Source organism: Vanacampus margaritifer, chromosome 6 (assembly GCF_051991255.1).
Source record: "Vanacampus margaritifer isolate UIUO_Vmar chromosome 6, RoL_Vmar_1.0, whole genome shotgun sequence".
NCBI lineage: Eukaryota > Metazoa > Chordata > Actinopteri > Syngnathiformes > Syngnathidae > Vanacampus > Vanacampus margaritifer.
The window spans coordinates 15,278,269-15,306,083 of NC_135437.1; the positions used below are offsets into that span (position 1 = coordinate 15,278,269).

The 27,815-nt window shown below is 40.5% G+C and overlaps 1 protein-coding gene across 7 annotated transcripts in view; it reads left to right on the top strand.

The window, feature by feature from the left end:
• The window catches only part of mgat4c (mgat4 family member C), an 87,820-nt gene extending 75,713 nt beyond the window's left edge, over positions 1-12,107 (top strand). For 6 of the 7 annotated variants that reach the window (XM_077569598.1, XM_077569595.1, XM_077569596.1 and 3 more), the window contains 3 exons: positions 9,426-9,565; positions 9,646-9,793; positions 10,022-12,107. In XM_077569598.1, coding sequence (XP_077425724.1) covers positions 9,437-9,565; positions 9,646-9,793; positions 10,022-11,178 — 1,434 coding nt within the window. In that variant the 5' untranslated portion in view covers positions 9,426-9,436 and the 3' untranslated portion in view covers positions 11,179-12,107. Of the gene's footprint in view, positions 1-2,312; positions 2,452-9,425; positions 9,566-9,645; positions 9,794-10,021 lie in introns of those variants that run through there. The other variant, XM_077569600.1, reaches the window with a different exon arrangement.
• The last annotated feature ends 15,708 nt before the right edge of the window (positions 12,108-27,815 follow it).

Consider the following 27,815-nt stretch of genomic DNA (forward strand, 5'->3'; position numbering starts at 1 on the left):
AAATAAAGCAGCAAGTAGCAATTTATCAAATTAAAACTGAAACATGACACACTACATTTGCAAAGATTGGCAACAATAGATCCAAATCACAGTCTTTTGCTCACAAAAAGCTGCTCAATACGAGTTCCAAAACAACACTTTAAACACTCTACCTTTTGATTACAAGCTCATTGCAGTCGACAGTCGACAGTCATTTGTTCACAAAAAAGATGGTCTATAAAGTTAACGTGAATTGGAAAGAAGACAGGCGGTAAGTAACTTTCAACCAAAACCAGTAACGGCTCTGAAAATGTGTACAAACAAAAATATTGTACATTCAGGTCAAAGTCCTTTGCTGACAAAAAAAAGCTAGTCTAGGCACCTTTCTAGACCAAGTGTGGCATTTAGACCCTTAAAGGTAGTCCTGTGCTCTTCATGATGAAGAAGCAGTGCTTGTCACTGCGATGTATAGCGTTAGCCTTTGGCTATCATCTATTGGGCATTAAACTGTGAAAAGGACATTTAGTTTTTCAATACATTCTTCAAGTCTGCCCTTTAGTCTAATTTATTTCTCCGAGGCGGCAGAAAGTCTCCATTGAGTGGCCCACAACTCTTCTGCCTTTCTCTCTTGCCTTTGTGAGCACAGGACTTTATTTGGATCCGTTTTACAATTCATCAGACATATAGTTTGTGCTGTTACTGGTTTTTAGTCAAGAGGAATTATACAGGAACACTGTAGGTTGCTTTGGCTAACTCCCTAAAAACCTTACCCCAAATAGACCATTTAGATTAAATAGTAATTAATGACCTAAATGCCCTCCCCCTCATAGACACCTGATCCTCACTGTAGTTGAGTAAATAATTGTGCACTTTCAAGAAAATATGGCAGCTTGCAGCGACTAATTGCCACAAGGCCTCACCCCCAATAAACATACTGGTCCTGCTTGTAGTTGACTTTCCAGGTCTTCTCTCCAGCTGAGTAAATAAACCCCTACTATAGATGAAATACGACAGCTTGCTTTGACTACAGTTCTTTTTCCACCTCTTTGTTTACTGGTGCTGGGTGTTTAAAAAGGTTATTATTGAATTTATTTGAGGCGGCTTCGAGAGATGTTTCATCTGGCAGTGTTGTTCTTGGTGCGAGGGTTTTAAGTGTGAATGTCAGTGAGCATTAACAACCTCCTGTTAATTAAAGTGTAATCGTGTCGCTGTCGAGCCGCAGCCTCCTATAAATTTGTGCCGCGCCTCCAAACACAAGGTGATAATAAAAAAAAAAGCCTTACAGGAATGCGACGTGCTGGCGAAGGAAGTTCATTTGAATGTAGTGATAATGATGATGATGTCATCACCATACGTGGCTTCCACGGTTGTGTGCATCCACATTTAAAGGCCTATCCTCTAATAAAATCATAAAGTCTACAGACGAACTCTTAAGCTCTCCACCATTCATATCTAAAGACTCCCCTCTAAGAAACAATGAATTGTAAAGATGGTGTCTTTCACGTAGATTAGCGTCCAATAGATGTAACATCTTTGCTTTCCATTGTGTGCTTCCATGTTAACTCATTCACTGCCGTTGACGGCTATAGACGTCAAAAATTCATTTGAACTGTTCGTATTAGTTTAACATTTTTTCCAACTTTTGTTAACAAGAGTATGAAAACCTAGATTTTTTTTTAAATTTAATTAGAACAGATATAAAATCTGTGATTAATCGTGAGTTAACTAGTAAAGTCATGCGATTAATTACGATAAAAAAAATTAATCGCCTGACGCCCCTAATTTTTGATCATCTTTAATAAATAAAAAAAAGATTAATAAAAAAATATATATATATTTAAAAAAAAGAACAAGAAAAGATTATTAAAAATGAGGGGCATCAGGCAATTAAAATGTGTAATCACAATTAATCACAAATTTTATATCTGTTCTAAATGTACAAAAAAAATCTAGGTTTTCATACTCTTGTTAACAAAAACAAAGACCTGAATGTCTCTTCAGTTGACTTAATAAACGCCCTGAAACCACTACATACCGAAATGTGTGAGTGTTTACATGGACTGCCCCCCAATAAACGCCTTGTTGTGATCAACCGCAGACCTAATAGTGGCCCGGTCCGGTTCAGTTGAGTAAATAAACGCCCCACAACCACTACATGGTTAAATTAGCTTTAAGCTACAGGCGAGCTAAATCCGACAACAACATGTTTGTTTGATTGCCAAAAGAGGGAGGGAGGGGGGGGGGAGGAGTGAGTCATGGTGGGGGGCGCACAGAGAGATCTGCCCTGTCAGGCCCATTGGATGTCCACTAAGTGTCTCGTAGCCACTGGCCGGTCAACGCGCCTCATCAAAGATTCATGCGCGGATGTGCGGGATATTGTGCCGCCAGTCCAGTCGCGTCTGGGAAAAGGCAGCCCAACATCTGCTGCCTGCTCCACGACTCCTCTTCTTCTTCTTCTTCTTCTTGGTGAAGGTAGCGTGCGTGCCATCTTGGTTCTGTTCATGTCAGGGTTGTGGGTTCAAGGCCCGTGTTGTTATTGATCTTGTGGGTTTTAATTATAATGAAGTTGGTTTAAATGTGATCAATGGTCAATGTGGTCAGTGGCTTTTATTGATATTTTAGCCATGTTGTGGTGAGTGGGTTCCGGGTTCGAGGTAAAACATAACCAGCATGACAACTTTACATAGCTAATGCATTTTCTACTCTTTTTGTTGTTGTTCCTTTTCCCATATTGCACTGAAGAGCCAGGACGGAGACGCGCGTACCACTTTCTCATGTTGCTCCATTTTCCGTCTCTATGGCTATCATCACCCGGAGAAGCGAGCTGGCGTTCACTCCCTCCGGGGTGTCAGTGTGCCGTCTCATTGTGTCTTTCAGCTTTCATTTCCTGGTGAAAAGCCAGCCGTCCGCCATCCCACGACTCCAGGCGTGTAGGCAGGAGATAAAGCTTTGTCATGTTGTCTGCCGCCTGCAGACATTTTTTTTTCTTTTGACCAGGACGTGACCTTGACTCTCTAAAGTGCTTTTAAGTGCTTTCCTTTTTTTTTCTTGAGAGACTGAAGAAAAGATCCCTTGCGGACTTTTATTGCATTCATTCTGTCCTTTAAGAGGCTACGGGATCAATTTTTAATGGGCCTTTTTGTGAAGTCACGCCCCTTCAAGCGCAGGCTGACCAATCACAACGCAAAACAGAGAACCAACCGTTTTAATTTCATGATATATTTTACAGTTTTACAAATGTTTTGTTGCTCTTTTTGGCAAGTTAGATTAGTTATTTAGAATAATGTTTATTGTTTGCGACTAACATGTGGCCAACGCTAGTCCTAGATGGTCCTAGACTAGTAACATATTAGACCTGGACGAGGCCTAGACTGATTTTAGTGTTGATCTAGACATGTCCAAGGGTAGGGTGCATACTGGATCTGGACGGGTGCAGTACAAGAGCTATGCTAGATCTATGTTGACCAGACTAGACCTGGACTACAACTTTACTGATCCTAGTTTAGCCATATTAGACTCGGACTATTACTAGACTGGGGCTACAGTTGACGCGGCTAGACCAAAACTAGACCTAGGGAAGTCCTAGACTACAACCATACAAGACCAAGACTAACCATGCTAGACTAGACCTGGTCTTGTCCTGGACTAGAGCCATACTAGACCTGGACTAGTCTGAGACTGGAATGAGGGTGGATGAAGACTCATCCTAGATGAGGGCCATACTATGCCTGAGTGAGAGCTAGACTAGAACCATCCTTGACCTAGACTAGACCCATACTAGTGGCAGGCTACTTCCTGGTATACTGAGGGTGAGTTCAGTCGACGGGACCATACCTTTTTTTTTTTAAATATAATTTCATTGTGACTTTAAAATCAGTTTATGATTTACAATAACAAAATGAAAAATCAATATTCATTTGTAAATCAAAACAAATCCTGGTCCAGTGGACTTGGCGCCTCGTTTACTCTCTGAAGGCGACGCGATGGGCTGGTGGCTGGTTGCTGGCGTCCTCGGGGACAAGCTCCACTTCCTACCGTTAAAGCTCCACTTCCTCATGCTTCTGACAGCCGTGACAGGGAAGCGAAGGCGGAGGAGGATGTGAGACGGGATGGGGGGGCCTGGAGGGATTCGGTGTGGGTCGTACATCTGTTCAGGTCCTCGGTGACGCCGTCTGGATGCTGCGGTGCACATGGAATGGAATGCGATGGGAGGGGGGGCGGGGGGTTGGGGGGGCAAGAAATGCTTAGCTCGGGATAACCCAAGTGTTATTGTTGTTTGTTGGTTTGAAGCAGACTCCCAGGTTGGACTTTGAATTATGAAATGTGTCATTTGCAAACGGGGTAATAATACCGTAGATGTAGACTGGGACTGTCATGATCAGTGTTTTAGTTTTGTATTCGGTTTTGATTCATGTTATATCTTGTTTTCTTGTGGTTCATGTCTTTCTCGTTATGGTTTTGTGTCCACCTGTTTGACATCCCTGTCCCTTGTGTCTACTAATCAGATCCCTCAGCCACTTGTGTCGTGTCCAGGTGTTTTGCACTGTCTCATTGCTTAGCTTTTTTTTTTTCGGTCCTTGATGGATCATTTTGTTTCCTTTCACTCCTCGTCCTGATAGTCATGTCCATCTAAATTTAGTCTGAGTGTTTGTTTCTTTGAATATGTTTTGTTTTTTACTTTAAGTGTTTTTGCCTAGTTTTCTTCTTCTGTTTTTGTTCATTAAACATTTTTGTGAGCACACCTGTCCTCCCGAACTGCTTCCCGCATTTGGGTCCACAAACCCCCGCACACCCGTGACAGGGACTAGACAAGACCAACCAGATTTGAGCTTAGACTAAACCCAGACTAACCATTGTAGACCAAGACTGAACCAGACTTGTCAATAATAGACCTCGACTTCAACTAGACTAGACCCAGACCTGAACCATATTATACCCAGTCTTGACCTAAACTGACAATACCAGACCTATGCTTGAACAATACTAGGCCTAGTCTTGTGCTAGACCAGACACAGATTACAACTATACTAGAACCAGACTTGACCTAGGCTATACAACCCTTGAATTAGTCTTGAACCAGGCCTGAACCCTACTAGAACTAGTCTGGTCCTAAACAATACTGCAAACAGATTTTAGCCAGAGTAGACCCAGACTGGACCTAGATTAGTCAATATTAGACCTAGGTTAGCCAGTTTGTACACATGCAAAACTCAGGTTTTATTGTAGACCAGAAACTAGAATAGGACAATACTAGACCTAGACTTCAACAATATTAGACATGGACTTAAACTAGACTAAAGCCAGACTTGTCCCATGCTAGACCCGACTGGAAAATACTAGACCTACCATTGAATTATAGCAGACCCTGATTAGATTAGGCATACACTGGCTGCTAATTAGCATGACTTGATGTTCGCCAAGTGTGCACACACTTCCTTCTTTTGTGCGTCAGCCTGTAAGAAGCTCGATTCTTTGACCAATTTCAATGATTAACCAAACAGCCGTTCGGTAATGAAAGGCACTGATTATTCTTCCCCTGCCTGCGCCGCGTTTCTCTTATCAATAAAAAGCGCTGGCGTCTCTCATCAAGGAGGAGAAATCCATGGAAAGCTGACGTGCTGACACAAAGCGACTGCTGAAGCCCAGCAAATCTGCCCGCTTAATTGATTATTGGCGCCGGAAGCGGGTATCTGTGAGGTGCAGGAGGCCCCGGGGGAAATAATGGAAAACAGATAAGATGAAATGCGGGAGAATTGCCGTCGCCGCTGCCGCCCGTTTGTATTAACGCCTGGCCCGTTTCCTCCCGGCGCGCCAACAAAGCTTTTCAAAATTGCCCGAATCGAAACGTAAACATGATGTAATCGGGAAAGTGTCGGAGAGACTTTTTGATTTCCAAAGTGACTCTGTCGTGTGGCTCCAGTTCAAAGTGCTCCCGCAGGACAACTTTTCACTTGTAAAATGTCAACGTCTGACTTTCAAGCGCTTAATGCGGACGTTTAAGTTAGCGCCTTGTCTTTCGTAACACTCCTTTTATCCGGCGGCTCAAAATAAACAAAATAATTAGGGAGTAAACGCATTCACTCCCAGCCATTTTCACTGAAGCAACCAACTTCGCTCCTGACTGTTTTACTGGATTTTTTACTGATTTTGCAAGGCCCACAGAATATTGTGTTCTATTGCTATAAAAAACATGGAACCTACCAAAAGAAAGATTAGAGTCTTTTTTTTTCATCAAGAAAAAATGATATTTGTATCTGTTTCTGTTTTGCAGTAGTTAGCATTAGAATATAGCTAAGTTTCATCATTATTCACAAACCTGTTGAAAACACTGGGAAAAAAGAGCTTGTTGCAACATGGCCCTGGTTGATCTCTAATACTCTGTTGCCACCTGCAAGGCATTTTTTTTGTAATAACTACCATTGCTTTAAGCCACCTCTTCAGGCCAGAGGCTGCATCAAAGCCTTCTGGATATCTGGCATTATTTAAAATAGAACTTTTTTTATATGTTGTTGGGAGCAAATGAATTTAGTTGTTTTTCACACACAAACTTAACTTAACAAAACAAAAATTAAGAAACCAACCAAAACAAAACCGCCTAACCAACTAACGAACCCTCGAAGTAACCAACTATGAAACCAACTAACTAAGGAACTGAATAATTGAATAACCAACCAACTAAAGAACCAACAAACTGGCTAACCACTAACTAAGCAACTACCTATCCAATTGGGTAATTAAGTTACTAACCAATTTCCAAATTATGCTAATAATGTTTTCCTTTGTGTCCCTGAACGCAGCACATGATGTCACTGTGCTTGAACGAGTCATTGTAATTGCGCTCCATGCAACTGATCAAGGTGTCTCCCATCGAGAAGCAGCCAACGACAGACCCTTTCGTTGAGCTGCAGGCTGTGATTGTCCTTCACCTTCAGTGTGTGTGTGTGTGTGTGTGTGTTGGCTCGGGTATTATTGGCAACACATTCAAAGTCAGCTTGCAAGGATATTCTCTATTTGTTTTAGTGAGGTAATAGAAAGTCGAAAACAAGACGTGTGACACAAGGCCATCTCTTTTCAACAGCAAGGGAAAAAGTGTCAACAGCTGCTAGGAAGCTGATATAAATGCACTGATGCTGTTATATAGCTTTCAATTGCAATACGCTGAACAAGATTGAGGTCGTATATAATGCACCTAGGAAAGTAGCTTGCAATCTGACGTTTGACCACAGTCTTCTAGGTTACCGTTCCAAATCAATTGGATTCTTGATTTGGTAGAACATCAGTTGATTAGCAGTCCGGGGTCCCCCGTTGTTGTAGTTTGTGGTTCATAATGTGCCACACATTTTGATGGCAGGCAGGTCTGGACTGCTGGCAGGCAGGCCAGTCGAGTACTCGCACTCTCTTCGCCGGAATAAGCAGGGACGTGCCTGAACAAGACCTTGCTTGGTTGTTGCTCCAAAGCTCGTATGTACCTTTCAACATGAATGGTGTCTTCACAGATGTGCAAGTTACCCCCGGATACCATCACAGATGTTGGCTTTAGTACTGATTACAACCTGGATTGTCTATTTCCTCTTTAGCTCGGAGGACACAACGTCTACTGTACAATTTCCAAAAACAGTCTGCAATGTGGACTCGTCAGACCACAGTACATTTTCCCACTTTGTTTCAATTGTTCCGATTTTTTAAATGTCTTAAATTATTTTTTTCCTTTGATTGCTGTAATTTACCTTAAAAAGATATCGATACATGTTGTTTTGTAACCATGTGAACTTGTGAAGCACATTGAGTGCTTAGCTTTGACTAACAAATGAGCAAAGCAAGGAATCAAGTAAGTGACTGACCAACTGACTCACTTAATAACTCGCTTTATAACTAACTACCAAAGCAAACAAGCAACTTACAGACCAACCGTGCACTAAAAGGCAAGCTCTCACCTCATATTCAATGGACAGACTATAGAGTGTGAATGGGCCACCTGAGAGGCAAATCTGTGGCTTACGTGCTCCACTTGACACGAGGTTACACACACACACACACACACACACACACACACACATGCTTAACTGCCTGCTGCTGAAAGTGTGCAGCGTCCTGAGAAAATGGCGACGCTGACATCCCAGCCAGTGTGCCTGCCAGTGGGTTGCAACCATTAAAAGACACTTTAGTCCATTTGGCAGGCTGGATTGCTGCCACTCGAATGAACACAAACACACGCACAGACACACACACGGTTAATGCATCTTGGGAATTTATAGCTATTCCCCCGTTCCTGGAATATAAGAGGGACGTGCGGACTTGTCAGTCAGCTGAGTTTCTGGGTAGGAGGAAAGAAGATGGTTGCTATGGCAACACCTGGGCATCTATCTGCCACGCTACAGCAGTTATCCACATAAGCCGCATAATCCACATGAGCCTCGTGTTGCGTTGTGTTGTTTCCATCATCATCGTGACACACACCAAGGACGTGCCCGCTGATTAGCACTGAGGGGAAGTTATAATTGTGGTTATTATGGACGGAGGCTGTTCAATAATGGGAAATGGGACATTCTTTTTCACTTAATTGGTCTGGTCTTGACCTATTTGTTAAAAAATAATAATTAGTTCTTCTATCTATTCCAGGAATGTGTAATGACAGACGGGTCTATCGATCTGTATTGCAAAATTCTGAGAAATTTCCAAGTTAACTAGCTCGCCAAATAACTAATGAGCTAACTCACTAACCAGCCAAAAGTAAATGAATTAGCCAATAAATATGGAAACTAACTTACCAACCCAAACCATGGAAACAAACCAAGCAACCAATGAACTAACCAACTAACAGAGGAAAGAAATAAAACTAAATATGAGCTAAAATAGAACCTGATCAACCAACTAATAAACGAACAAGCTAACCAACCAAATCATTGATTATTTTACTAACAGACCAACCAACCAACCAAGAATGGTCACTAAATGAAGGAAACATTTATTTATAAAAAGAAGAATTGCATTTTAAAGAGCCCAAATATTACAAGACTCTTGATGATGTAATTGCTCTGTGGGTCAGATTAAAGAACGAAGAGGGCCGTATTCGAAACAGAATCAAATGATTCAGAATATGACGATTCTAAATCTGATTCTACCATGCATGGGAACTGCCGGGCCATATCAGAATCACAATCAGATGACTGAGAATCAGATGATTCTGATCAGAATTAGAATCAGAAGATTCACAATCTGATTTTGATTCTACCACGCACGGGACCTGCCATGCCGTATCAGAATCAGATGATTCGGAATTTGATGATTCTGATCCTGCCACGCACGGGACCTGCCGCTCCCTATCAGAATCGCAATCAGATGATTCAGGATCATCTGATTCAGAATCTGATTCTGATTCTACCGCACATGGGCAATATCGGAATCAGAATCAAATGATTCCGAATCTTGTGACGTGTGCTCTGCAGGTGAGCTGACCATGAGGCTGCTGTGGAAGTCCCTAGACAAGATGAGGTGTCTGAGGAAGCGCTCGGCCATCCCCTTCCTTGGCTTCCTCATCACGTTCCTCCTCTTCCTCAACCTTTACATTGAAGACGGATATGTGCTGGTTAGTAAGACCTTCTGTGTGTGTTTGTGTGTGTGAATCTGAGTCCTTAATAGCATCAAATGCTCCACCTTGTCTTCCAGGAAGAAGATAAGAGGCAGCTCAGGGAGACGTCGGCCCACCCCCCGAGCGCAGAGCGATACGTGCACACTTTCCGAGACCTCAGTAACTTCTCGGGATCCATCAACGTCACGTACCGCTATCTGGCCGGGACGCCGCTCAACCGCAAGAGTATGTCCAATGTTTTGTTTAAAAGAATTTGGATCCAGGATTGAAAAGCAGGTCTCATTAACTAGATGTTTTTTTTCATAACTACCTTACTGCCCAGTCTAGCTCTTCAGAAGTCTTCACAAAACATGACTGGCACGTGTTGCTCTTTGTCATCATTGGACCAATTGTTCTGTGTAGGACCAGATTTACCTGACTGTCCCTTTCCTATGTGTCCCTTGTCATCATCAGAGTATTTGACCATCGGGCTTTCGTCGGTGAAAAGGAAGCGAGGGAACTACCTTCTGGAGACCATCAAGTCCATCTTTGACCAGTCCAGCTACGAAGAACTGAAGGAGATCGTGGTGGTGGTCCACCTGGCCGACTTCGACTCTCTGTGGTGCGAGAACCTGCTGCAGGAAATCCTCCGCAAGTTCTCGCACCACATCATCGCCGGCCGCCTGCTGGTGATCCAGGCTCCCGAGGAGTACTACCCATCCTTGGACGGCCTGAAGAGGAACTACAACGACCCAGAGGACCGGGTTCGCTTCCGCTCCAAGCAGAACGTGGACTACGCCTTCCTGCTCAACTTCTGCACCAACCTGTCCGACTTCTACATGATGCTGGAGGACGACGTGCGCTGCTCTCGTAACTTTCTGACGGCGCTGAAGAAGGTGATAGCATCCCGGGATGGATCCTACTGGGTGATGTTGGAGTTCTCCAAGCTGGGCTACATCGGGAAGTTGTACCACGCGCGGGATCTGCCGCGCCTGGCGCACTTCCTGCTCATGTTCTACCAGGAGATGCCGTGCGATTGGCTGCTCATCCACTTCCGAGGCCTGCTGGCCCAAAAGGACGTGATTCGCTTCAAGCCGTCGCTCTTCCAGCACATGGGCTACTACTCGTCCTACAAGGGAGCCGAGAACAAGCTGAAGGATGACGACTTTGAGGAGGACGCGGTGGACATTCCCGACAACCCGCCGGCACGCCTTTACACCAACATCGACGTCTTCGAGAACTACGACGCCGCCAAGGCCTACAGCGCCGTGGACGAGTACTTCTGGGGAAAGCCCCCGTCCACCGGGGACTTCTTCGTGGTGGTCTTCAACAAGTCGGCCAAGATCAGCAAGATCAAGATCGCCACAGGATCCGACGACAGACAGAACGACATCCTCCACCGCGGAGCTCTGGAAGTCGGCGAGAAACTGGTGGGCACCAAGAAGGGAAAGCAGTGTTCCTCGTACATCACCTTGGGGGAGTTTAAGAACGGCAACATCGAAGTCCGGGACGTAGACCACAAGATCAGCTTTGAAGTGGAGTGTGTGCGTATCGTAGTGACAGCTGGTCAGAAGGAGTGGCTAATAATCAGAAGTATAAGTTTATGGACGACACCTCCGCCCAGCCAATGAGGGCGTGCGGACTCTTAGTACATCGTAGTCAACTATTTCTATTATAAATGTACATATTTCCACTCCAACGTAAGCGTTTTGTACGTATTTATTGATTTGGATTGCTACTGTTTTTTTTGTTTTTTTATAACGGCAAGTTTCGGATCATCTTCCTGGTCCTCGTGTTTGTTAGCGTGACCGTAACGTAGAGTGGAAAGAGGAGCACAAAGTGATCATAGTGCGGTTTGAAGATCGGCGTTGATACACTTTAGACTGTCGCCATCAATCAGTGCGTGTTTTGAAACAGAGACGGAGGTTTGTGAAACCTGCCTTTATGAAACGCTACACAGGTTTGTCTGACAAAACCAGTCTAGCGGTCTACGTCTTTATACTGTGCCACCTCTGGTAAAACATCAAAAAACAGGTAAACATGAGATTCAAGCCAACGTCGGTTGTTCTCATACAGTAAACTGATAGCAAGCAAAACCGACGGGCATGAGCGAAAACAGGAAGATGAAAATGTACTGAAATTAACTATTAAATGTGAGGTTGTTGTTGTTTTTGTAACAAATGTATTACAGCACCTGTTGTAAAAGCAAGAAAAGCGCATCCAGCGCCAAGTACTTTGGTTTGACAATCGGTGTTCCACCCACAATAGTTTGGCCATTTAGCCTCACCCACCTGTAGAGGATATCGACTCATATGAGCAAAGTCCCTTATTAAAGCTAATCAAAGTTACAAGCCCAGTTTATTGGAGATTGCCAAAATTGGTGTCAGTTTTTATAGATTTTTGTTTTTTTTAAAGGAGTCAACCCCAAAAAAAGTATTGACAATAATATGTGTTATGCAGCCTCAGTAGTCTAAATAAGGTCATCTGGTTAATATTGTGTTAGTAGAATATATATAATGGAGTTAAGCAGAAAAATCCAGCCATTTTTATCAATATCAGAAGGCGGCCATTTTGCCACTTGCTGTCGAATGAAGATGACATCACAGTTGCTCAGCTGGGCTTTGATTGGTCGTTGCCTCAGCCCTGAGCAACTGTGATGTCATCTTCATTCGACAACAAGTGGCAAAATGGCTGCCCCCTAGGATGGATCAAAATGGCTGGATTTTGCTTCATAACTCATATTCCACACATGTAATATTAATCAGAATGTCATGTTTAGGACGACTGAGGTCACATATTATTGTCAAGATATATTTAAGGTTGACTTCCCCTTTAATGGCATTCACCCCAAAATGGTCAACTTTCTGCTTAGTTTGTACAGGTCTTTAAGTCTTTTTCATCCGTCCACATCACCTGTCCACCCAAATTTGACTCTTGCTTGGTGAAACTGGTGTAGTTTTTTTTTTCTTTTTTAACTTTCCAGACCCCTTTTTCAAGGCATTTGCCACAAAATGGCTGCTTCAAACCAAAATGGTTGACTCTCAGCTCAATTTCAAGCGCGAGTCCGTGAGACGTTTTCATGCAACTTGATAGGACAGACATGTCCACCCAATTTCAACTTGTGTCGGGGGTTAATTAATTTTTTCTAACTTTCAAGTCCTCTTTTTCATTGAATAAAATGTCTATTTACCAATTTTCACTTGAATACAGTCTTAAAATAATTGTTGGGCATGTCGACCTTGAGTCCCCCCAAAAAGCAATCAAAAGCAATTCAATTGGATTTGCAAAGGTATTGAGTTTTATTCCAAGGTATTACATTGAACCTAAGCATCTCCGTATACATCTTACAATTAAAAGGGTCGGGCTGTAGTAGTTATGCGGAAGTGTAGTACAACAGGCCGTCCTTGAGAACGTTGTCCAATTACTTGAGGTAATTGTGTCTTTCGCAGCCTTTCAAGACGGATAACAAGGCGGCAAAGTGTCGCTGTGGGATTCCCGGCAGGCCTTGTCCCCGTTTGGCCCTTAATGAGCTCCCTCATCGCTAAGCCACCAGGAGGAGCGCCATCTTGAGGTGCTTGGCACTTTGGAAATTCACTTTGAAAGCGTCCCCCCACACTTGTGTCGCCGCGTCTGCTCCGTGTTGTGTCAAAGTGGCTGACAGGAGAACATTGTTTGTTTTTTCGACTGGAGATGAGATTGCTCAGTGAAGAATGAGCCAGCAGTGCTGCGCTTTTCTTTTCTTTTTTTTTTTCAAGCTCAGCAGCACAATTTTCCTGCGGTAAATTCTCTTTTATGACACAAAACGACCTTTAAAAAGCCAATTCAAAACAAAACAACAGTCTTCCCATCTCTTTTCAAGTATGACAACTTGAGAGTGTTTTGTGCGTCGACTCATGATAGGCATGCTTATGAAATTTCATGCTAAGTGAGACTAGCTTCATGGTACGAATTTTTCGGAAGATTGTGGATACTGAACCAATGGCAAGCCATCAAACTTCTCACACACAATGATGAAGCTAAAAATTCTCTTGATTAAGTATCAAAATCATTCTAATGCAAACTAAATCTCTATAAGTCTTAACAAAATCTCTCGGAAATGGCCCTAAAATGGCTGCTTCAAAACAAAATGGATGACTTCCCATGTCTTCTCAGGCATGGCTTCTTGAGACTTTTTGTGGGTCTACTCATGATAGACACGTCTGGCAAATTTCATGTTGCTAAGTGGAAATGGCTCCAGGGGTTGGATTTGGCAAAATTCCTCTTAAACCAATGGCGAGTCATGAAATTTCGCTACCATGCTCCACCCACACGCTATTACAAAAAACTCAAGGCCTTTGTGATATAGTATAACCACCGGCTACGTACTTCAAATTTTGTCAATCACAGAAAATCACTTAACCCGTGGGCAGTATTTTATTTTGAAATGGCTTGGTCAGAACCAACAAAAAGCCAAAAAATGGTCACAATAACGCCTAGGGGTTAAGTATGTTTAGGTCCCTTAGAAGTCACACTAAAATGGCCGCTTCAAACTAAAATGGATGACTTTCGGTGACAGTTTTGAGTCAACTCGCCAACCAAATTTCATGTTGCTAACTGTCGTTGACGGCTGGATTTTATATCTCGGGTTCACAACCAAACCAATGGCGACTTGTTTGTTTTTGAAAGACTTGTGGAAATGACAAAAAAAGTCTCCAAAATGGCCACTTGAAAACAAAATGGCAGACCTCCCATATCTTTTCAGGCATGGCTTCGTGAGACTTTTTTGTGGATCGACTCATGGTAGACATCCACAACAAATTCCATGTTGCCAAGGGAGACTAGCTTCAAATGTGGTAGCAATCAGACAAACTCTGGAAAGAACCGAAATGGCCCGAGCCTGACGTGATCTTAGGTGGCAGTCTGGAGTCACGATGTTGGTCATGTGACGCATGTAACACGTGCATGAAGTGATTGTGAAATCTTTTCCCGGCCCGTGTTCCCGTAGAAACCGACGACATATCATTTTTTTGTCTTGACTTCTGTCCTTCTGGTTTCTGCTGTACTGTAAGATGCCGCCTCTATTTTTGTACTTCTATGCTATCCACACCTTGTATGATGATGTTGTGTTGCAAACAGGAGACGGATTAAACCCATGAATGCCCTGTGTCATGTTTGGGTTCTTTTTGACATCAAAGTTGAACTTTACACAGTCCCAAAAAAATACGTTTGTGACATTTGCAGCTGGTTGAAGCATCCTGAAAGGAACGTTTAGCCGCCAGCTAAGAACATGCATTATTCATTTCAATATTCATGATATGATTCTTTTTTTTTCTCCTTCTCAAGAGCACCCATAATGAACGCTGGGGGGGACACACACTGGCTCTTTGTTTTGATTTGCATGAGGGACTCACACATCAGATGTACTGTCATACCTTGACAACTATACTGAATATCGTACCTGTGTAGACAATGCCCCCGTTAAGTATTCACAGTGCTCCATTATTCTAAAATTGAATTTTGTTTTCCCTGTCAAATTTGTTTGTTTGTTTTTTCTGCATACAACACAGATTAATGGCAATATGAAAACACTTTAAAAAGAAAATAAATTGCAAACCATATAATAGTTATACAATGCACTCAAAAAAAATTCAGCTTTCCAATTTCCATATTTTCTTGTTACAGACTGATTCCAAAATTAAAAAATGTCTTTATTTCCCTTCAAAATTCAACATACATTGTTTAAATTTTTTGTTGTTGCAATTTTATAAAAAAAAAAAAAAAACTACAAAATCACATGTAGTACATCTAAGTTGAAAGTATTCACAGTGCTCCATTCTTATTCTAATATTTTTTACATTTATTTTGGATTCAAAATTCTACAAATGGCAGACCTTAATATTATGAACATAAAATAATTTCCGGAATTTTTGAACATTTAAATAAATTGAAATAATAATAAAATAAATCCTCTTTATAAAGTGCAACCAGTCAGTATTCAAAATGTTTTTTTTAACCTCAAAATTGAACACACATAACTGCTTAATAGCAACATCAAAAAATATATATTTTTAATTTATGAGCCATATTATTTTAACTAAAAGTCTAGGGCTTCACTTTTAAGGCTTTTTGAATTTTGAGGGGGGAAAAAATTGATTTAATCAATTTGGGCCAACAAAATATAAGGGGGGGAATGTGGCGTTGTGACTACTGTATATAAAAAAAAATCCCCCTGTGTTTCATTTCACACAAGTAAATGTCCCTTGAAGCTTACGGTCCTGTCAAAAGGTGTTACAAATGGCCCTTAAAAAACACCCTCAAAAAAATGAAAGTAAAAATATGACTGGGTGACATTTGAACTGCAGTGAGGCGCTAACACCAAGCAAAATGTCAAAAGCAAAGCCCGCCGGGTGCCGCTTAGTCCCGTGTCACTTGCAGGGCTGATGTATATGTAAAAAGTTGGCAAATGGTTCTTTATTATTTGCAGGAAATCTCATTTGATTTGATTTCATCTGTTTTAATCGTCTGGGGTTATCCAGTCCCGCATTTTTTGAGTCGTAATCCTACCAGAAGGAAGGATTAGTTTGGGAATTAAGTTGTATTTTCTGAGAGAGAAAATCTTACAAGGCTAAAGTAGTTTTTTGACAATAAAATCATATTTATATAGGGGGGGAGGAATTCTGTCATCTTACTGGAATTAAAATATTTTTTTTCTTAAAAAAAAAAAAAATAAAAATTATTTGATAATCATAATTTCTTCGAAAAATACATTCTATAGTTAAGCAAAAAAATAGCCTTCTTGCTAGAAAAGCCGGGATCTTCATCATACATTTATAAAGCTATATTCACTTATCTCATTAAAAAGTATTGAAATGTAGCCTACGCTGGCCTGTTGTTGGCAGTACATCACCCCTTAGAAAGGTTTTTCTTTTTTGTTTAAAATAACTTACTTTAACCTCCATGAGACCCTGGCCAGCAGCAAAACCAATATGTTTTTTTCCCTCTTTCATCCCATTTTAAATCCATACAAGCCACGTCCTAGCTAGCGCTAAGCTAGCACGTGCGCGAGAGGCCAACAGTGAGCCGTTAGCCAGCCAAATATTCCCGCTGCTGGGACGGCTTTAGCCCGAGAAAAATATTCTCGAACACACAGCCATCACTGTAGCATTTATTCTGAGTTTGAACATTTCATTCAGTGATTCTTTGGCCCACCACTAGAGGGAGCCACACTTTGTAGAATTGTATAGAAAAGATGTGTTAGATTGTTTGTAGTTCTGAGTAGCACAACACTACCAAAACATCCATGGGAATCCTTTGCATTCCCGTCACGTTACATGATCTGTTCCTGGTCTCCGGAGACTCGGCGTTGCATCCTAACATTTTCCATTTGCTGCTCATGTTTTGCGTGCGCAGCGTTTGTTGTGACAGCTGCCGGCCTCCAGACACACAACCTGCTCGGAGACGGACTTGAAAGCAGTCGAGGCTCCTCGGAGACGACCGCCGTAAGACTTTGGTAATTGTCGCCGTCACCAGCTGGACGCGAGAAGCCCCCCCCCCAGAGGCGAAACACATTCACTGGTGACATTGAAACCCAAATGGGGGAGACGGGGGGGTAAGCGTGGGGGGGGGGGGGTATCGTTGCACGCTTTTTTGCGAGACATAGCATTTGGCAGCGCTCAAAAAGCGTCGTTCGCCGAAGGGCCGAGCCATTTGGAGGCGAGCGCCCCCGAGAAGTCTTCCTCTTATCTCAACTCCTCATGTTTAGTAAATGCAAGAACATCGTGTTCCACTGGTGCGGGTAACAGCAAGCGCACCTGTCTGAATCAATGCAAATTAGATATCCACCAAAGAAGATTGCGTTGACATCTTGTGACCTTTTTGGAGAGTCATAATCGTACCAGAAGGAAGGATTATTATGGCAATTAAAAAAGAAAAGATGATTATTCAGGGAAAAGAGTTATGTTTTCTAAGGAAAAAGATACTATAAGAACCGGGTGTTTTTTTTTTTTTTTTTAGAGAATAAAGTCAGTCGTATTAGAATCCTTCACCAGAACCCGCCCGTAGCCTCATGCTGACCTGCTAGCTTGCGCTCCAGGAGCTTTCCTAAAGCTATATCAGCCTCTGAAAAATACAAATCAGCACTCATCCCCTGTGTACTAAAAACAGTGTGTAAGACTAGCAAAAAGAGGCACAGCGACACGACCTCAGGCAGCTCAGAGGATTAACCCTAGGCCTCAACTAGCAACATTTATGCCCGACCGGCATGTTTGTTTGTTTGTTTGTTTGTCACCTCTTTTGGATTTGTAATTGATTGTAAGCTAGATTCCAAAAATTAAGTTTTGAAACTGAAAAAAAATTGTGTAACGAATAATGTTGCAGCCGTTGCTACCTTGGCTGCCTTGTTTACAGTGCTAATGCTATCTTAGTATTGCTAGCACAGCTATTTTATTTTAATGCATGGCAATGACTATCAGGGCTGGTAATTGTAACTGTCAAAGCCAAATAGATTGAGAACCACTGAATTAGCACATAGTTAGCTCGCTAGCTAGCTATTTAGCTAGGTGGCTATTTAGCTAGGTGGATAGATAGATAGATAGATAGATAGATAGATAGATAGATAGATAGATAGATAGATAGATAGATAGATAGATAGATAGAAAGCTGTTCCCAAATATTTAGTTTTCAGTGATGATTGTATTTTACCCCATTTCTGTCATAACAAAGGTACATTTTTTTCTTTTTTTTGACTAACCATATTTGTCATATCTCAATTTCAAGACCCATATACTTTCCATATCTTTAAATATTTTGTAACTATGAGTGAGGCCCAAAGAGTTTGTCACCAAATTTCCATTTCTGCATTTAGTACAAGGTGGTGCTGCTTTGCTGTCTGGTTGTGCAGCCTTGGCGGAGCTCTCTGCTGCACGCCACCAGGTGCCACATGGAACGCCTCCACTTTGACTAACTTTAAATGCTCCTCGCGCTCCGTTCTCATCTTTCATCCCACATTTGGAACACGTTTCCTTTCGCAGTCTGCCAAGCCGACACAACAGATGGTTGCTGTGACAATTCCATGAGGGAAAGGAACAAAAAACCACTCCAAAATAACCTACAAAGCTGATTGGATGAAAGCTGTCACATGACATTTTCATGTTTTGGCTAAAAATACAACCTTTCTTTTTAAATGATGCTGAAGTGTCCTCATTTATGAAAACTAAGTCACTATAAAGGTGTGTTTATTTGAGGGAGGGCTTTATCTTTAAATAAGTACCATCCCATTGGTTGCCTTCATTTTAAAACGATCATGTAAATTGGCTTGCTACTTTCATTTAAATTTGCTAAAAAATTGACTTGGAGGAAGAGTTTATTTGAAGGAGGAATCTAACTTTATTAACCCCTTCCAAACTCATTTTCTTTAGGGAAAAAAACAACTTATTAGCCCTTTCTGCATTTTATATTGGACCAAATGGATTTGGAGAAAGCATTTATTTGAGGCTGGCGTTTATTTGACTTAATTTTCCCCCCTCAAATGTCCTCGTTTGGGGAAACCCAAACAGTCCGTGCCCTATTATAATAATACTACTAATAATAATATATTTAATTTGTAATAAGTTGGTAATTTTGGCTATATATATAAACCCATCTTTTAAATAAATGCCTTCAATATATACATTTTTGACAAATTTTAAATGAGTGCCAGCATATTGTTTTTTTGTTTGTTTTTTTAACAAAAACAAAAAACAACAATTTCATGAAAACCATTTGGGGGGTGGATTGGTGCAAATTCATCAAAGGGATTAAAAAATTAAAATAAATAAATAACGCTTCTCCTTAGTCAACAAAATTTAAATGGCTATATAGAGAAAATCAATAGTTTTGTTGTTTAATTAGAATTTGAATTACAATTATCTTTATTGTTAATGCTTAGGGAGGGAGCGTAATTAAATATATGCCTCCACTAAATAAAAACACTCGGCAAGTACCCCTCCCCCGCCCCTTTCCCCCAAAATTTCAGATGGATACAGGTTTTTTTTTATCAAAATGCTTTGGGAGTTGACCTAGTAAAAATAAATGCCTTCCTCAAATAAACAAGTCTTTTTGTTTGTTTTTGTTTTTTTGCCAAATTACATTCATACTTTCGATTGATGTCCAGTAGTGCTTGTCAGAGCACATGTAACAGCGTGTGCTGCAGCAGCAAAAGCCGACATTTGTTGGAGGGTTGCTATTGGCGGCTTTTTTTTTTCAGCCGGCTTTGACTTAAACGCCTCGGCGGGGGGGCAGATGTCATCCCCACAAGCGGGAGCATCACAAGGCAAAGCGAAGAAGGAAGCCTGGCGGGCTTTGGCCTCTCGTGTGCCGGCACAACCATGGCAACCGCGACAATTGATTGTCCCGCAATCTCCTGTGGGGCCCTCCGTGCTCGCTGCTGCTTGCCTTCTTCATGTTATTATTATTATTATGATAATGTCCGTTGTTTTTTTCCTTTTTTTTTCAACCACATAGTAGCTGACCGAGCGTCACAGTGAAAACACATCCTCGTTCGGTTACGCTTGACTTTGAAGGACGGTAGAGGGTCACGCTTGGGAATGGTCGGGACACAAGACAAATCTCAAGGACATTCAGGCACATTTGAGCATCCAAGTGTAAAAAGAAGTGTATCTATTCCAGCCAAAGGAAAAAAAATAATTCTCTAGAGAGTTAATCTTAGACAACAAAATGCATGACGGTGACTTTCAAGGCGTAGTTTCACGCAAAATGTTACATTACGATTGGTATACGGTTTTGAAATTAGGTTCTATTGGGGTTAGAAGGTTAGATAAAAACTAATTCAAACCCCAAAACGTGTAAATACGTTTTTTTATTACTTTGCCCTCCACTCCCAAACATTTATTTATATGTTTTTTATGTTGTTTTTTTATGTTAGAGCATACAGAAGGCTTTGATGCAGTTTCTGACCTAAAGAGGCCGCTTAAAACAATGATAGTTATCACAAAAACGGCCAGCAGGTGGCAACAGAGTATAAGAGATCAGCCGGGGCCATGTTGCAAAAAAACTCTTTTCCCCAGTGTTTTCAACAGGTTTGTGAATAATGATGAAACTTAGCTATATATATATTTTTTTTTTTTTTTTCCTGGAGAGCTCAGTATTGTTCATTCGGTAATTTTACCGAATTGACATGTTACCATCATTGCTCTCTCCTTTTTTATTTTTTTTATTTTGTATGTGGATGAGTATGCTCTTCCTGAATCCGAGACTCTCCAACACCCCTGAATAGACCGTACCAGGGAGGCTGAGGAGTGTGATCCCTCTATAGTTGGAACACACCCTCCGGTTCCCCTTCTTAAAAAGGGGGACCACCACCCCGGTCTGCCAATCCAGAGGCACTGTCATCGATGGCCACGCGATGTTGAAGAGGCGTGTCAACCACGACAGCCCCACAGCATCCAGAGCCACCCTAGGGGCCCTGCCACCGAGGAGCTTTCCAACCACCTCAGTGGCTTTGAACCCCGAGGTAGGAGACCCCACCTCAGAGTCCCCCAACTCTACTTCCTCAAAGGAAGATGTGTCGGTGAAATTAAGGTCTTCAAAGTATTCTCCCCACCGACTCACGACGTCGCAAGTCGAGGTCAGCAGCACCCTATCTCCACTATACAGTGTTGATGGTGCTTTCCTCTCCTGAGACGCCGGATGGTGGACCAGAATTTCCTCAGAGTCGTCTGGAAGTCGTTTTCCATGGCCTCAACGAACCCCTCCCACCCCCGAGTTTTTGCCTCAGTTACCGCCGAAGCTGGCCAGCCGGTACCTGACAGCTGCCTCCGATAATTAAGTCCCACAGGCCAAAAAGGCCCAATGGGACTCCTTCACCTAGGACCTGTTTGTCATGGGTGACCCTGCCAGGGGCATAAAGCCCCAGACAGCATAGCTCCAAGGATCATTGGGACACAAAAAACCCTCCACCACGGTAAGGTGCCGGCTCACGGAGGGGAATGGCTCGGAGTGAATGAGTTAATAGTGAAAAGAGTCCAAAAGTCTTTTTTTTTTGAAGAATTGTTCACTATCTGTGATAGTGCTTATCTCAAAATTTTTAGTCAAGTCAAGTAAAAAAATCGACCAAACTACACCACACAAATTACATTACCAATAAAAACTGGGGGGAAATGTATGTAAGTCCACTAGCCGAATGCTAACACATAGCAATATATGCCACAGACGAGCAAACCAAACTAGCATCGATATTGCAACTTGCTGGCAGATATAGGAATACACACACAGGTATGTATTCTTTACCCTCTGTGAAAAAAAGATAAGATGCGATGGTCTTCATGTTTGACATGTACGTAGGTGTTGGACTGCCCCCTGGTGGCCAAGGCGTGCACACCAGAAGGAATTGACAGCCTCTGTGGACATGAGTCTGGATTATATGAAAGAAAAACAAGTCACTTCCACATATTTCGTACAGCATGCTCTGTGGATCGCAAGGAAAAGCCTTGACAGATGCACACGGCTTTGACTTTTATCACATCCAATGAGTGTGTGTTCATGTGTGTGTGCGTGATGTGTGCACCAGTGTGTGCGTGCGTGTGCGTGTGTGTATACACTGGCGGCCATGTAGCCTGACATTGTAAAGGCTCTAATTAAAGATTAATGTCAGCGTGTGCTGCGTGCGTTCTGGGCTCCCAGCAGCGTTTTGCTCAGAAGCATCCCGGCCGGACACCCGCGTGTTGCTCGTTCCACAAACCGCTGCCAGTCTCCGGCCAGCAGGCACATGAAAAACCAATGACAGTGCCAGCAAGTGACTTACTCGCCTTCATTATCGCAAACAGGAAAACAAACATTCCTCGCCACAATTACTGATTTGATTGTAAAAAAAAAATGAAAAAATATAAAAATAGATAAATAAGTATGACTTAAAGTAAAAATTTAAAACGAAATTTAAAAAAAATTGTTTCGGGGTGAAAAATGTTTTTGTTTCAGAAAAAATTATAAATTCTGTCTTGGCTAGGCATTTTTCTAAAAAAATAAAAATTAAAAAATCGCAACTAGATCTGATCTTTTCCTAAAATTTTTATCCCTTTTCTCTGAAAAATTTAAAAAGCATTTTTTATGACTTTAATTTCTTTTAAAATTAATTAATTAATTAAATTTATTTATTTATTTATTAAAAACAGGAAAATGTTTCTGACTTTTTCGAGAGAAAACAAATATGACTAAATATATAATATATAATAATAATAAATGTATTTATTTATTTACTTATTAAAAACAGAAAAAAAATTCTGAGTTATTTCGAGAAAAAAATATGACTACTTAAAATTTAGGGGGGGGGAAATGTATTCAGCCTTCATCTGGACATTTGTCTATAAAATAATAAATATAAAAATAAATATAATTGTGACTTAAAGTAACATTTTGAAATGAAGTAAAAAAAAATCTTTAAAATAATAATAATAATAATAATAATAATAATAGTTAATAATAGTTGCAACCAAATGTGAACTTTTCCTACAATTCCAAGGACTCTATTCTTGTAAAATCACAACTTTCAGGGAGAGACATTTTTCAAAGGGATTTTTTTTAAATAAATAATTATTAATTAAATTATTATTCTTTGCATATAATTTTTTTATGCAATGAATTTCAGCTTTGTTTTTATTCCTGTGATATATATTTTTTCTGTAAAAAAAGAAAAGAAAAAAAAGAGCACAATAGTTTCCAATTTTATTCTAAATAAAATATGATCTTGTATTTTATACTATATGATTCAGATTTTTTACAGGGAATTATTTTTTAAATTTTATACTGAAATATATTTCTACCCTTTCTGGAGCGATTAAACCTTTGGACTGTGTGGTTAAAAACAACATTTCTTCAAAAAATACAACCTTTTTTTTAAAGGGCTACTATAATTGGAGAATATTTTGTTCACAACTTCACAAAAAAGATCATGCTGAAAGATTAGGAGAGCTTCTTGTGTGACAAAAGCCTGCAATTGTCCAAAGGGGGGAAGGCTGAAATACGGCGAGTGAGTCATTTTAATTAGCGCAGGCAGGCAAAGATGCAATCTTCCACTCGTCGCCACAATTACTGACATGCATGTTTAGAACGCAGCGAGCCATCTGGCTGGGGGAGCAGGACGCGCCTGGCGTATACCAGCAGAGACCTCCGCGTTGTGCAAATATGTGTTTTGTTGGCGGGGTGTGTGTGTGTGTGTGTGCGTGCATCGGGCCATGTTGCTGTCACATAAATGCACGTTTTAATATCACACCATCTTAAGGCGCAACCTCCCAGCAAAATCACACACTCACATCTATATCTGGGTTAGGGTTAGGGCACGGGTACTCAACTAGCTAGATTTTTTTTTTTTTTTTAATGAGATTAAAGTATTTATTTATGTAGCACATTTAAAATACAGTAGCTAAACACCGTCAAAAGTATGTTTATTGTGGTCGCTCAGGCCACATTGAATAAAATAAATAGTTGAATCAAACAATACAATATATGAAGCACAAGAAAAATGGATCTCCAAATTTCGTGTCACAGTTTGGCCGCACCAGCTAGCTAGCTAGCTAGCAACGAGCTGCTAGCTAGTGCGGCTACACATGTTGCGGAGACTCAGAAGTCAGAGGGTTGGGTTAGGTTATCTTTTTTGCTTGTCACTGCCCAGCGGGAAAATGTGACGTCGCCATAGCAACAACTGGGGTGTCTGACTGAGGGGGCGGTGTCATCGATGCTGTCGATGCGCCGCGTGTCTTCCAGGTCGAAGAGGCTACATTGGTCCCTACAAACACATTGCGGTGTGTAAACGGCGATTTGCACGGAATCAAGTGAGGTGACACCTGCGATGGAGGAGGGGGCGCGCTTAGTACTTGTTGCATAATGTGTATTCACATTTTCATAAATGAATACACATTGACTTATTTAGCCATTTTCGACAGTAAAGTTATTTTGGCGATAATTAATTTGATATTTTATCATTTTTCATGTACAATTAGCACTTTTAAAAACAATTTGCTGTCTGTCGACTGAAATAACATCACATGTGCTCAGGGTTCAGTTAATGACCAATCACAGCTCAGCTTGCGAATGTCACATGACCAAACCAGAAAACAGGTGAGCCTGATTGGTTGTTACCTGAGCCCCCTAAACACCTCATCACATGTTCATATTCATTATCATTTTCACTCGACCACATTTTCAAATGTAGGTGAAAAATAATGTAGATATCAAATTAATTATAGACAAAATATTTTTTTACTGCTGAAAATCATTAAATAAGTGAAGTATCTCTTTAAAGAAAAATGAACATTTTCAATTCACTTAAGACTAGAAAATATTTTTTTCAAGAGACTTTTTTAAATTGGAGAATTAAAAAAAAGTAAACATTTCTGCAAAAAATAAAATATAAAGATTATGGGAAAATCATGAGTGGAAAAGTTATTTCAGAAAAATATTTTTAAAATATGACTTTTTCGGAATTTTATATACTTACATTTTTGGATGAAAAAAGGTATGGTTTGGCAAAAATATTTTACGACCATTTTTTTCTCAGAAAAAAATTATATTTAGAAAAAGTCATACTTTCTAAAGAAAAATGTATTGTGTTTGTTATGAGAAAAGTTATTTTTAATATGAATTTGTATAGTTTAAAAAACATATATATGATTTTTTTTTGGGGGGTTGGGCGCAAAAGTTGATTGCCACACTGCTGCTGCATCCCAACAGAGACAAAACCTCATTTGCTTACGCCAAGCAATCCATCATCGCATGACGTGCTTTGTGTTATCTTTTCGGCACAACAGATGTCCATCAACAGAACGATTCGAGCGACCCTGAAAAGGCATCCAACACGACTAATCGCGCCCGCCGGCAAATTATTGGACTCCATGACAAAGTTTGCTCCAACATCTGGCGGGGGATGCTTTTCCCATTTAGCTGGCATTTCGAGCTGCGCTGGATGTTGGCACTAAAACGTCTCAATGGGACGATGACACGCCAAGAAAACTTGAGAAGGAACAATAGTTGCATTCGTGAGGACGGTCAATCCTGCTTCATCACGTGGGATTTTATAGAGATCGGATACTACGTTGTTGTTTGACTCCAGGCTGGTTTTAAACTCAAAATTATTTAACCCCCCCCCCAAAAAAAAACTTTTGAGACACAAAAAAAAATGCAACAAAAAATTAGCAAGCATAAAATGTTAACAAAATATTTTTGCCATATTGTAGAGTCTGTACATGTACGTGTCTTTAAGAGGCGGGGCCTGCTGGGGTGCCATTGGATGTCGGTGAATCCGTGTGTGAGTGTTTGGGAGTGAGCTGTGGCCAACAGCAGCTCTTTACATGGGTTTTCCAGAAATCTGTTTTCTGGCGTTCAATAAACACCTCAGTAGTGCATCAATGACTGTGGCTCTCCTTTCCTACGTGCAAGGGCATTACATGATTATATTGTTAAAAATTCATTTTGAAAAGACCACCTGAAAAAAAAGTGGTGTAGCGGAATTGATGAAATGTTGATAGATTTATTTTGAAGAAACACTAGACAAAATGAAGACAAACAAAATATAGAAATTTAATAGAAATTTAGGGAGTAGTGTTTTTTTTTTGTCTGTGTGATATAATTGTGTGATTGCAGTTTGTTTTTCTTTAGAAAAAAAATTGAAATATGACATTATACAATATAACATTTATGACTCGAATTGTACAAATATTAAGTTGTGCATTTTGGAAGAATTTTATTTTTTCTTATTATTAAAACCAGTTTCTAAAAAAATTACTTTTTCTTTGAAAATATTCATCAGAAATTTTTGACGATTAGCTTTATTTTATTTTTTTAAATCACAATTTTCAATAATTTGTTTTCTTAACACCATGACCTTTTAAAAAATAAATAAGAAACATTTGATTACTTAAAAGCTATAACACAATACGTTTGGACACATTTTCCTAAAAAAAAGCTGATTTAACCCCCCCCCCCCCCCCACACACACACACCTTTTTTTTCTTAATTAACAAAGCAAGGACACGCATTACCATTTGAGACGTAACATGTACGTACACATTCAGTGTCGAGAACAGACAACCTGAGAGACTTCCATTACCCTTTTTCCAAGGTTTGTTCAACACGTCCACAATATGAGATTTTGTCTTCTGGCTTTTTATTTGACGGTAGACACACATGCACGCACGCACGCACGCACGCACGCACGCACGCACACACACACACACACACACACACACTCACACTTACACTCGATCTTTGAAAAGTTAACTTTCTGGGCTTGGAAAAAAAGACCCAAAAAAAGTGATGTTCCGTTGTGGTTTTTCAAAGACGCCTCCGAAATGTCTTTCAAATGAAAGTCAAGAACTTGTGGCGCCTGAAGCTCTCAATAGTATCCACAAAACAGTCCTCGTCTTTCTAGTTTGTTCCCTGCCAAGAAGGATGAGCAGTTGTACTGCGCACACGCGCGGCAAGCGGTACACAAACTCACACACAAAATACTAAATGGGAAGCTGCTTGGAGTGCAATTCATGAATGGCGTATACACGAATAACCTTGGGCAATGAACCGTATGCTGCTTCACGATGTCTAAAGCCATTTAGTCCAAAGATACTTTGAGAACGGCAGGAGTGAATGTCTTAGATAACGCTGCCATCTGCTGGCTGCATAGGCCATCTGACACCCCTTTAGATCATGATTATCATCATCATCATCATTATAAATGTGTTATTACACTGTAATAAATGTGTTATTCAGCCATTTGCATAACTATTGGCCATAAAAAAATGCCATATTCAATGTACATATATATTTATGCGAAAAAAGCTAAACCTTTTGATGTTTTTGACACTATGTGCCCTTAGAAGGTTAATTTTTGCATAGTTTGGTTAAAAAAAATCTATATATATATATATATATATATATATTAGTGCTGTCAGCCGATTAAAAAATATAATGTCCTTAATTACAGGATTTTTAATTAATTAATATAATTAATCAATTTTAATCTCATATTTGCTAAAGGTCCCCAAATAAAGAATTTGAACTCTAGCACATTACAAAATGTTAGTGCATGACTAATCTATTGAATACACCAAGAAGAGAAGATTTGAAATCTAAATTTTTATTGTTGAAGTGTGCTTCATAAAGGAAATTCAAAAGAAAACGTTTTAGTACATCAACAAACCAATTAGGCCATGCATTATTTTAAACGATAATCTAAACTTCGATTTTGTTAAAAAAAAATAATAATAATAAAAATCTGAACAAAATTCAATCTAAAGTTTCACAAGCT